Here is a 12,156-nt window from a genome sequence, read left to right on the forward strand (position 1 = left end):
TCTACTGGACAGGTGAAGGTTTTCACAGATTTTCACATGACAAGAATAAGATTTGTGTTACTGACAGGAATGTGTGCATGTTTTTTTTCTTGTTTTTTTTTTCCTGATTTGACAGGCCTCGATGGTCAGACTTTGACCATCGAGGCTGAATCTGAACCAGTGGTGAAGAGACCAGGAGAATCTCACAAGCTGACATGTACAGGCTCTGGATTCACATTCAGCAGCTATGTGATGGACTGGATCAGACAGGCTCCTGGAAAAGGACTGGAGTGGATTGCATACATAAGTAACCCCAGTGGAAGCACCCAGTACTATTCTCCATCAGTTCAAGGCCGCTTCACCATTTCTAGAGACAACAGCAAACAGCAGCTGTATCTGCAGATGAACAATCTGAAGGCTGAAGATTCTGCGGTTTATTATTGTGCACGGCATCCGCACAGTGACCAAAAATAGTTTGGTAGCTGTACAAAAACAAACTATGCTGATGTTCAAGAGATCTAAACGATCATGGTGTAGAGAAGGAAGATATTTCTTATTAGGACAATATCATCATTTAACTGATTAATATCACAATTTATTCAACTTCAAATGTTCAGTATTGCTGGATTTAAAAACACATCCACTAGCAACAAATTATTCATCAAATCTATGCTGACACAAACAATTAAAGCTGTGTGTGATGGAACATTGTCACAAATTGAAACGCTTGAAGAAGCTTTTTCAGCAGCTTAAAGTAAAAGGCTACTTTCATATAATCATGTTTTTTTTTAGATCAACTTAAAGAAAAACTCTCAAATTAGCATTTTTACACAACTGCCTCAGTTTGTTTCTTTTTTCAGCAGTTCTGCTATTTTATTTAGTGAACGGCTTTTGAACATTGTCTTGTTGCACGATCCAATTTTCAACTTGCTCCAGATTTCAAATGCAGGACCATATATTTAGTTCTAGAAAATTTCAGTATACAAAGAGATCATTTTCAACTTAGAATCCAGACCTTGTGATCCCAAGCCCAATAATCTCCACTCCTGTACAGGAAAGCTGCATGAGCCTCATCTGTAAGGACTTTCTCTGCAGCTACTGCACAGCTGGAGTCAGAAACGAAGCAAAACATCTGGAGGGGATTACTGTGAAGTACACTGGAGCTTTATACAGCAAAGATTCATGAGACCAAAAAAGCTTTGTGACAATTTAAACACCTCTGCCAAAACAGCAACTCCAAATGAACAAATTTGTCCAACCTTAGACATTAGTATTACAATGTGAGGCAGCACACAGTAACAACACATGTACAGAAACCAGTCAGAATAATCTGAATAGTTTCAGGAGAGATGCCCTCACGCCATCAGTTGTCCACTTCATCCTTTCTCTACATCCATCAATGTACCTCATCATATATCTAAGAACAGTTCCAAGTAAGACTGGGAGTTTACCACAGATCTCAGTTCCTCCCTTTTCTCAGGAGGGGTTAATGCAAAACATTTGGCCTTATTTATGCAACTGAAGAGGCTGCCAGAGGACAAACAACATAATTGAGCAAGATGGATCATAGATTAGAACTGCTTATTTTTATTATCTGGATGGCAGGTGAGAAAATGCTCATATAACTTGGATCAATCAATTATCTGCAAACAGAGATTTACCTTAATGATTGTGTTTTCAGGTGTTGATGGTCAGACTCTGACACAGTCTGGATCAGTGAGTAAAGTCCCTGGAGAATCCCACACACTGACCTGTACAGGCTCTGGATTCACATTCAGCAGCGACTGCATGCACTGGATCAGACAGGCTGCTGGGAAAGGACTGGAATGGGTTGCTGCTGATTGTGGCGGCAGTAGCAAGTACTACTCACAGTCAGTCCAAGGCCGGTTCACCATCTCCAGACACGACGGCAGACGGCAGCTGTATCTGCAGATGAACGGCCTGAGGACTGAAGATTTTGCTGTTTATTACTGCGCTCGAAGAGACACAATGACTAAAGTTGATTCAGTAGCTGTACAAAATCACAAAGGGTCTTCAAAGTCATTTATTCAGTACTTTTATTTCATCTATGAGGAAATCTTCTAGTTCCTTACATTAATTTTAAATTTAAAAAAAGCAAAAAAGGAGAGAAACATTTTTTAAGACTTAATTTTTTTCTAACCAATTGTTACAACCCTACCCTAAAATTCCTAAAGTAAATTCTGGCACTGGGCTTTAACATAAAACTAAAAAGTAATCCGAACAGTTGAGTAACAAAAGTATAATTTATTTTACAATCCAGATAAAAACAACTACTATATAAGAAAAGAAAACACAGGGGAGCTTAAGACTTCAGAGTCTCCAAGGCCAAAATAATAAACAAAACACCCCCTTATAACTATAAAATAAAACAACCACTTGCTAAAGGAGAACTAAAGGAAAATATAAAACCTAAACTCCCTTACTAACAAAAAACAGGAGAGAACAGGTTATAACAAAAATGGCAGAGAACCCCTACCAGCTTCCACCTCTGGATAATTGTACAAAGCTGCTCACAGCAAACTTAAGGCAGTTCACACACACACAGCTCTCAAGCAGAGTCACAGCTCATGGCCCAGGTCAAACAAAAGGAGAGGCTCTGGCATCTCCAGCTTGCTGCTTATATATGGCAGCTGACGAGCCCCAACACACTTCACCTGTAGCAATCAGGCAGAGCTGAAACAGAAAACACAGAGCTCTCTCAAAAAAAGAGAGCCCCTAGAGGTCAGTGACCGTAACACCAATTATCACTTTACTATGCACTAAATGTAATTTAGTTAAATATGGCACAGATAAGAAGTCTAACTTTGGTCCCAAAATAGTTTATTTGGGGATAAATGTGCCACAAATTTATCCAGTGGTTTTATATAGTTCATGTCGTCTTGTAAGACATTGTAAAGACTTAGAGTTATTAAACAACAAGTCTAAGTCACCTAAGTTAACCTCCAGGTATGAGCCAACACAATGAATGAATGAATGGATGGATGGATGGATGGATGGATGGATGGATGGATGGATGGATGGATGGATGGATGGATGGATGGATGGTATTAATCCTTGAAATGTTTTAACAGTTGTTCAACATTATCATGAGAGACATGATTTTTTTGTTTATCTTCCTAAGAGCTTAAGCTAAAAATGAGCAATATTCATACATGCAATGTTTCCCAATTTTTGATGACTTTCAATATTGAAATGGGATTCATTCCAATATGAATCCTACTGACCCACAAGTGACAGGAAGATGTGGTAAGATAACACAACTTATGTAAACACGAAGACACAAAAACACACCTCAGAGAGAACAGCTGTCGTTGTGGTTTGTGACTTCCTGACAGGCAGTGGTCATTAAAACTCTAAAATTGCAGTAACATTTTCATTATTTTATTCAATTTAACACAAACTGTGATAAAAGCGTAAAGTGTGAGTGGATGTTTATGCATGTGGCATATAGCAACCCAAAATTAAAGCTCACTTTGATTAAACCACTGCTGACAGTAAAGGCTTGTTTGGTTTTATGCAAACTCACTGAGCTCCTCCTTCCTCTCAGGTATTTATGATTTATATCAGCTGGAAGTGAAGCCACTTCCAAAGCACAACATGTCTCCTTTAGCTCTCCTGCTGCTGTTGGCAGCTGGATCCTGTGAGTAACTCTGCATTTGTCATAACCAGCAGATCTATTGTATCACTGTCACTAAGACATGTTTTTCAACCAACAGGTGTGATTTGTGAACAGCTGACACAGCCGGTCTCTGTAAACGAGCATCCGGGTCAGCCTCTCACCGTCACCTGCCAGATATCTTATTCCGTTACGAGCTACTGGACCTGCTGGATCCGACAGGCGGCAGGGAAAGGACTGGAGTGGTTTGGACGCAGAGTTGGCTCAACTACGTCCTACAAAGATTCACTGAAAAATAAGTTCAGCATTGACATAGACTCATCCAGCAACACAGTGACTCTTAAAGGCCAGAACATGCAGCCTGAAGACACTGCTGTGTATTTCTGTGCAAGAGACCGCACCATAACACAAAGCATCAGATGACCAGACAAAAACCCCCGAGGCCTTAGAGACACCAGAGGGGGAGCCGTCGTACTGCGAATAAACCAATGCATGCCTCCACTAAGAAAAATTAGAAAAGAAACGATATAACATATGAAAACTGTAAACATTTACAGCCATATAATTTTTTGATTAAAAAGAAACATACAAAAATAAGTTATGTCTTTCAAACAGTTTGTCTTTTGGTGCAGAATTTGCTTTTGGTTTTTTCTTGTTATAGAGATGATTTACAGTGGGAGTGCTATGGCTGTAGGCTTTATACAAGCCTTTTACTTATGTAAAGAAAATATTTGACTTGACAAAGTTATAATGTTAAAAAGGTTTTCAAAATTAAGGTTCCATTCATGAAGTTGAGTTTTTGACTTCAGAATCAAAATAACACTTGAATATGACTTAGACAATGCTTTTTATTGTATGGTTTTAACAAATAATGCTGTCATAAATAAATAAGAAATATTTTAAGGCATGAATTGCATCACTATTTTTTATATTTTTTTAATATTTTCCCAATCCCAATATTGGGATTTTCCCATTACTCATATGCCCGTTTAAATTGTAGTTTAAAAAAATATATGTTGTTTTTTTAACTACTTTTACAGATTTTTATCTTATATGATCTGATCTGACCTTTGAGTATCTATTTGCAAACATAAGAAACAGTAAATACTAATGGTACTTACAATATCTAGCAATCTCTAAGTCTCAAATGCTCAGTAAGATGTCCTTTACGACACTTAAATTATAAAAAGCATGTTTTCTTATATGCGTTAGTTTGAGATATAATTTGAAAAATGGCATACAAGTCTTGAACAATCTTTTATTTTTATAGCTGCAAGGTTTCACATTTATTTATATTTTCAAATTGACAGCATTTATTTGTTTTGTTGTTTGCCAGAAAATATTTCAGTACAGTGACCAAACTAAATATCACTGCCTTAACCACCTATAAGCTACGCATAAACTAAAGTCTGTTCACCTTCTTTGTTTGGCTTTGGGAGGAGTTAATGCAAAATGTAAATCTGTTCTGCCTCTACTTATTTGACCATGAAATATTTGGCAGAGAACAGAAAACTGAGGCAGACATGATGGACTTGAGGACACCATTGTTGTTTATTTTTATTTTATGTGCAGGTAAAGAATATGACTGACGTGTGTTTTATGCTGTTCACCAACTTGCATATATTAACTGTTCCTTGTATTTGACAGGTGCTGATGGTCAAACTCTGACACAGTCTGAATCAGTGATTAAAAGACCTGGAGAATCCCACAAACTGACCTGTACAGGTTCTGGTTTCGCACTCAGCAGCCACTGGATGGACTGGGCCAGACAGGCTCCTGGAAAAGGACTGGAGTGGGTCGCTACTGAAACTCAGAGCAGCCAGTATTACTCTCCATCAGTCCAAGGTCGTTTTCACATCTCCAGGGACAACAACAGACAGCAGGTGTATCTGCAGATGAACAGCCTAAAAACTGAAGATTCTGCGGTTTATTATTGTACTCGAAACTCACAGTGACTGAAGTCGGTTCAAAGCCTGAACATAAACCTACCACCTAAAAATCCTTAACAATGAGACACACACTTAAAATGAACCTAACAGTTACCGCAGTATGTTGGTTAGTATAAAGATGTAGACCAAAAAAACACTTACTCATATATGCTGAAGCCTTTCATTTAGCTCCTGTTTTAAACTTGTCTATCTGCAAACATCTTTCTTTTTATATCTATCCATCCCTTATCTCCACCCAACTGTCGATGCAGTTTTGAGGTGGAGCTTGTCTCCACCTCCAGTGGTCATCGGTCGAGAGGAGGGGACACCCTAGACACATCACCAGTCCATCATAGGGGAACTCAGAGATACACAATCATGCATAAACACACTCACACCTTGAGGCAATTTAAAGACCTTTTTCATATTCATTAAGCTATAATATATGTGCTCCATTGAGACTTGTTTGTCAGATTAACATCTTAAAGTAGGTATTAAACATATCTTTGCTAAGCCACAATTATGTTTTGTTTTATGTTTCTCCAGCCATCATTGGGTTTGGGGCAGGGTACTTCCTGGACAGATCCTTACCACTGTTCACAGTGGCCTATTATTGCCTATTGTTCAGGTGAAAACTGTTAAAATGAATGTTTTTCTAGATTGTCTGTAGCTAAATAGCCAAAAATAAATAATATGTACATATCAATTTAAAATTATTAAATAATAATTAATAACAAATATTCATTATGAATATAGTTTGAGATCAATGAAAATATGTCTTAAGTAATTGAGTAAGAAACGTGCTCAATTAAAAGCTATAATTTTGTAGCTTTTAATTTGAACTTATTTAATTTTTTAAAATAGTTTTAACAAAAATGTTTTAGTTATTCCATAAAAACATTAAAGCTTGACAAATAAATAGAAAAAAAATATTAATGATGAACAAAGAATGAACTCTAGTTGTTTATTAAAAATGAACAACTAGAGTTGAGACTAAAGCAAAAATGAATAGCAGAATGCACTTGGATCATTGCAAAACAGCAAATTCAGGATATTTTGACTTCAACCTATCGGCATGAAAATGTAGAAGCTGTTGAGTTTCTACTCTGATTATTTAAATGTAATTTACTAAATACATTTTTGCTGTTTTTTTAATGTTTATATACAACTTTAGTAATTTATTTTATCCTTTTCTGACTGTTGTGTTGCCCATTTCATTTTAGCTCACATAGCAGATATGACTTTTGACTTGTAATGTGTACAGTAGATGTATAAAACAGTTTTATCCTTTCTGGACTTCAATTTTTATAAGCAACAGACATACAGCATTATACTTTGCACATGTGAAATTTAAACTCATTCAAGCTGATCACAAATTAATGGAAGATCTGTTCAAAAAAAAACATCTTGAAAATAAGAAACAAGATTCTTTTTTACGGTGATAGAAACAGAGTCCATAGCTAAACTAGTTAACAGTTTCAAGGTCCTTCACAAGAAAATATTAACATCTCATGGCAGTTCAATCTTTATCTGATGTTTCTTGCATGTTCAAAATCAGCTGTTGATTCCCTACGAAGGTTTAGAAATAATTATATTTATGCTTAATGGTCAACATGAATAAAAATCTTAGTTTAGCACAATATGCTACAAAAAACATCTCTATCTCCCAGGTCATTTGCTGATATACGACTCTGAAAGGAAGAAAGAGAAATAAATGTAATCAAATAATATTTTACACTGTACATAATTTTCTGAGAATATTACTCCACTAAAGCATCACTGCGAAATACACTGGCTGATTGATTAGCAAAGTTATAATTCACAAGAAGAAAAAAATTGACACTTTTGCATAAAACTTTTTGAACTTTCTTACTAAATTATATAAAGAAATATAAGTTGTTAGTATTTGTTCTTTCACTCACCTCCTCATTGTGGTACGTCCGCCTCCTCTCTAGTGCAGAGAAGAGTGTGTTTTTGTGCTAGAGTTATCTGTGGTGATAACTATTATGGCTATGGGGCCACAATGAAACACACCCATACAAAAACATTGTGACAACAATAAAACTGAATGCTGACCTGGTTATCAGTTTTGACAACACCTCCCGTAAGAAAACAGATTATAATGAATAATTATCCGTTAAATCATACAAAAATACAGACTAATTGCTCATTTTAGGAATGGCAAAGTGCTACAGGTGATAAACTATTAGAAATGATTATCTTTATGCTCCTAGATCTGTAGCTTAATACCGACCAAGACTTTATATGCAGCATAACATTAGTACTTCATCAGAAGTGTAACGTTTTCAAAAAATATAAGAAATAACAGTGTCGTATAATTTGACAAACATTGAAAACGTCTTGAGTAATTGGTATTGGTAATACTCAAAAACTGGATGCTTTTGAAAGTTTAAATCAAACTTTTTTTCCTTATCATAATGTTAGCCTTTGCATTGTCTGTACGAATGTGAAAATGGTGGGGAAAGAAAGAAACAAAGTCAAAAAAAAAAAAATAGTGCACCTGTTAAATAAGAAGGTATTTGAATAATGCTCACCTAAAAAGAGATCCAGATCAGAAAATACCAAAACCGATTGCAGTTTCACTGGAGGCCAAGCTAATTTCAGTCAGAGAAAAGCAAGTAGTAAAATTGTTTCTAAAGTCTACAGATATAAATATAACACCACCAGTCTTTTTTGAATTTACAACAATTAAAGGCATTTTAAGATATAGTTGTACTTCAAGTATATTTTCATCCATTGTCCCCGGATTAGTTTACCCCAAGAACAGATTTAAAATTATGATTAAAAAAAACCTCAAGAAATGTGATAAAATTAAGGACTAAAACCAAGAAGACCTGTTAACATAAAAACAAATAAATTAAACCTAAAAAACCATATTAAATATATAACACTAACAAAAGCTTCTAGAGCCTGATTGATTAGTGGATCGCCATATTGCTGAAGAAAGTTGTTTTATAAATGAATAGTGCACAAACAATATTATCAAAATTTCCACTGTCCAAGAAACTTCATGAATGTGCATATTCTTTTCTAAAACATTTTTCATGGTGAGTTGTTTATTCAATTATACCATTGATAAAAATTTGTTCTCCAAGAGCAAAGTGCTTTTATCATGAATAATAACAGGAACATTTCTCATTTATTTTTCTTTCAAATGATAAAAAAATGTCTTTAATGTTTTCAAGCATTTTATTTTATCCGACTCTCAGTTTTCTCATTTTTTGCTCCTTTCTGACCACAGTCAAAGCAGAAAATGCATACTATTAATATAGTACTGTACACTTTTTGTTGACAATACCCTTTACAGACATCATGTTCATGACGCTAAGCATAAAGAAACTTATAGGCACAGAATCAAGATATAGCACAAAACATTGTCAGTTCTGTCATAAAGTTAAGATAGCCAAATTTATTTTTTTAACAAATAACAAATATTTTAAGTTGCAATAAACCATACACAACATAAATATAGTGATTTCCGTGTCATTTATATTTCAAGATATATGTTTACATATGTCTAAATGTTTTGAGATTGCAACAAAATCTTTTTAATTGGTGGAATCAAAAATGTTTAATGTCTTCAAATTAAATTCACAAAAAATAAAATCAAAGAAACACCTATTCCTACTGCAAATTAAATATTATAGAGTTCCATTATTATTATTTAGTTCCATTTAAGTATCCTCCCACAGATGCTTGTTACACTTCAATACCTTATGAAGGAGTTTTTGTCATAGGGTCTGTCGTAGTGCTATACTGGGGTGGGGCACAGTGATAAACAGTCATACAAAAACCTACAGAAAACAATACCTTTCTCACTCTCCAATAAAAGTTATTTTTATATCAATTTTCAAATTGAAATGTAAAATAACTGTCTACATCTTTCTTATACCCCATCACTAATTTCATGATGAAATAGATCTAAGCTTACATATTGGTAATTACATTTAGTTCACACTGTTAGATGTTTTAGCTTGTTCGAAATATACAGAATATAAATCCTCAGATGATGTCTGCCATGTTAAAGTGTTCTATTTATTTAATGTGTTGATATAACTTCACTGAGTGTTTTTTAGAGCTTCAAGTTTTTGTTCAGTGAGTGAATATGCAGCCCTGTGAATCTTTCAACTATTGGGGTCATGAGAATGAAGTATCCACATCTTAAAACAAGTCATAGCTTATGCAAAAATATTTGTGATGGTTGATTTTCCAGAATTAACTTTTTTTTTTTCAAATTTGGTCTATTGAAGATACAGGATTTGTTTTGATTAACCTGCTCTAATCGAGACGAAGCAGGTCAGCAGAAAAAGTATTTCTGTTCTTCCAACACAGTTAAAACTAATATATTAAAGTAAAATAAATTAATACAGATTGCCATTTGATTTTATTTTACATTTAATTATTTCTGTCTCAAAACAAAGTTCAGACAACATTGAACATAACACAGAGTACACTATACTTTGAAAATGTCTAGACATATTTTAACCCTGTATGTATTTAGAAACATTTGGTTTAGAAAGCTACTTCCTGACCCATTACACCCAGGAGACCACACCTGCTGAAGAGACACTTTGTACAAACCATTGAAACTGTTACGACTGCAGAGTGCTTGGGCTCAAGGTTACATCTATCGTTGTATTTAGATTATTTCCTGGTTGTTTTCTGCTTAGTTATTGCCTTCATAACTAAGGCAATAACTTAGTTATGAAGTTATTGCAAATAGAGCTTTGTATTTCATCTTAGCTTGTTTGTATATTTCATTCACTGAACATTTGAGTTGATTAGTGTTTTAGATCATGTTTTCCATCTGTGACGTCTGCCCTTATGCTCTATGCTCACTTGTCTCCTCCCTAGGCCTTCATTACTCCTCTATATTCCTGTCAGCTGAAGTATTTATGTTCAGTCTTGACATCCATTCCTTGACTTATTTAAGATTAATAATCCTTTAAGCCCTAAGGGTGGAAAGGCCTTTGTAAACATCCAAAAATAAATCACTAATAGCCTCACAGTTATCAAATTAAAGTGCAAACTTTTGGTACCTCTGTAAGGGTAAGAATCTAAGAATGATTTCCTGGTGTCAGTGCTATTGTAGCTTTTATCCTGCCTGAATTAAATACAATAAATGTAGCACTTTTTTTACCTCACAAAATGTTGTTATAAATAAACATTACAAAACATCACTAAAATATTATGTTTCACACAAAAAAGTAGTTTAGACTTGTAAATCTACATGTTGGGTAAAAGTTCACCAAATTTGGACTCACTAGGTGAAAAATATAGTTTTCATAAATGTTTTACTGAGAAATGTCCCAGTTGGAGAGGTCATTAATCCAAAAATGTCTCCAAACTGTGCCAAATGTGTTTTTCACATCAATACTGGGATTTTCTTTAAATTAAATCAGTGATTACCATTGAATGACACTTAGTACATATAATCTTACCATTAGTCATGACATTTACCACATTTATATATAAATGTGTAATATATATAATAATAATGAACTGAATGCTATTACTTTGACTCCAACTGGAAAACTTTTATTGAAACGCAGTAAAACAGTAAAAAAAGATCTTTTTGAAGTATAGCTAACAAAGGAAAATAATAGTAATGACATAAAATTATGAGTGTTTTACTACAAAGTAATGAATAAATAAATATGAAATCCTTACTAGTAAAAAAAAAAACATATTTTAGCAAACCCCCACCCCTTATAAGCTTGTAAAGCCGAAAGTACGGCGGCCACCGTAAAAAAAGGCTTACAGTATTCAGTTATGCCGCATGAACTGATCAGTAGATTATTACCAGCGAACGCAAAACCTTCGCGAGGGAACGCAAAAGTTTTGCTAGGGAACGCAAAAGAAAAAAAAAATGCCCATGTCCCCTGGAGGGCTCCGTAGATATGCGCAACCCTTTGTACAATGAAGTGTTGAAACATTTTATGTCTTGAAAACCACATCCTGACATCCCCCTGCAGTAAAACTCTTTAGGAAACTATTAGAGCTCTAAATACTTTTGGCTTAAGTGTGTACACATCTGTCAGTGTCATAACTGACATACCATTCAGGCATGAAGTGTCTCACAAACACTGAGAAAGACAACAACTGACAGACCAATTCAACATCAGACAAATAGCTCAGCCCTAAACATGTTTGAACCAGTGACGTGCGGTCAGGGGAAGCAGGTGAGGCAGAGCCTCACCTGTCATCATGAAAAAATAATATATAATAATAAAATAATTTATATTGCTATTTTCACCCTGTGGTTTATATAAAGTACCTATTTTTTACTTAGCTTAACCAATTCTGATTATTTTTTTCTTCAAAATTGCTGGATTTTCGCATTTTCCCATTCAAATGCTCAGAAGCGAAGCCGTTGAGGCAGCAGCGAGCTGAGCCTCACCTGGGATTGCGCAACCTCTTGCTAACTGCACTGGCTGCAATTCTATTAGAGCACATATGTTAGAGTCAAGGCCCACGGGCCACATCCGGCCCGCGAGAAGGTTTTTTGCGGCCCCTGGGATGATCTTGATTTATTATTAGAACCGGCCCGCAGCCCGCAGCAAGCCGGTGTTACGTCAATCCGCGTTTCCC

General features: G+C 35.1%; 1 protein-coding gene, 2 long non-coding RNA genes and 2 gene segments (V, D, J or C); 4 read left to right on the top strand and 1 right to left on the bottom strand.

Annotated features, from left to right (window-relative positions):
* LOC107837429 (Ig heavy chain V-III region BUT-like) overlaps nucleotides 1-2,967 on the top strand; it is a 4,466-nt gene extending 1,499 nt beyond the window's left edge. Inside the window, 1 exon segment of the V gene segment in view lies at nucleotides 2,531-2,967. Coding sequence covers nucleotides 2,531-2,660 — 130 coding nt within the window.
* The window catches only part of LOC103145434 (uncharacterized), a 277,103-nt gene that overhangs the window by 210,663 nt on the left and 54,284 nt on the right, over nucleotides 1-12,156 (top strand). The window lies entirely within an intron of this gene.
* The window catches only part of LOC107837447 (uncharacterized), an 88,498-nt gene that overhangs the window by 34,750 nt on the left and 41,592 nt on the right, over nucleotides 1-12,156 (bottom strand). The window lies entirely within an intron of this gene.
* Nucleotides 1,308-2,079, top strand: LOC107837431 (Ig heavy chain V region 914-like). The segment is given in 2 exon segments: nucleotides 1,308-1,584; nucleotides 1,661-2,079. Coding segments are annotated over 2 exon segments (450 nt in total).
* Nucleotides 3,978-12,156, top strand: part of LOC107837446 (uncharacterized) — a 19,850-nt gene continuing 11,671 nt past the window's right edge. Inside the window, exon 1 of the long non-coding RNA XR_001663447.1 lies at nucleotides 3,978-3,991. This is a non-coding gene — a long non-coding RNA (uncharacterized LOC107837446). The remainder of the gene's footprint in view (nucleotides 3,992-12,156) is intronic.

Source organism: Poecilia formosa, unplaced genomic scaffold, assembly GCF_000485575.1.
Source record: "Poecilia formosa unplaced genomic scaffold, Poecilia_formosa-5.1.2 Scaffold142, whole genome shotgun sequence".
Lineage (NCBI taxonomy): Eukaryota > Metazoa > Chordata > Actinopteri > Cyprinodontiformes > Poeciliidae > Poecilia > Poecilia formosa.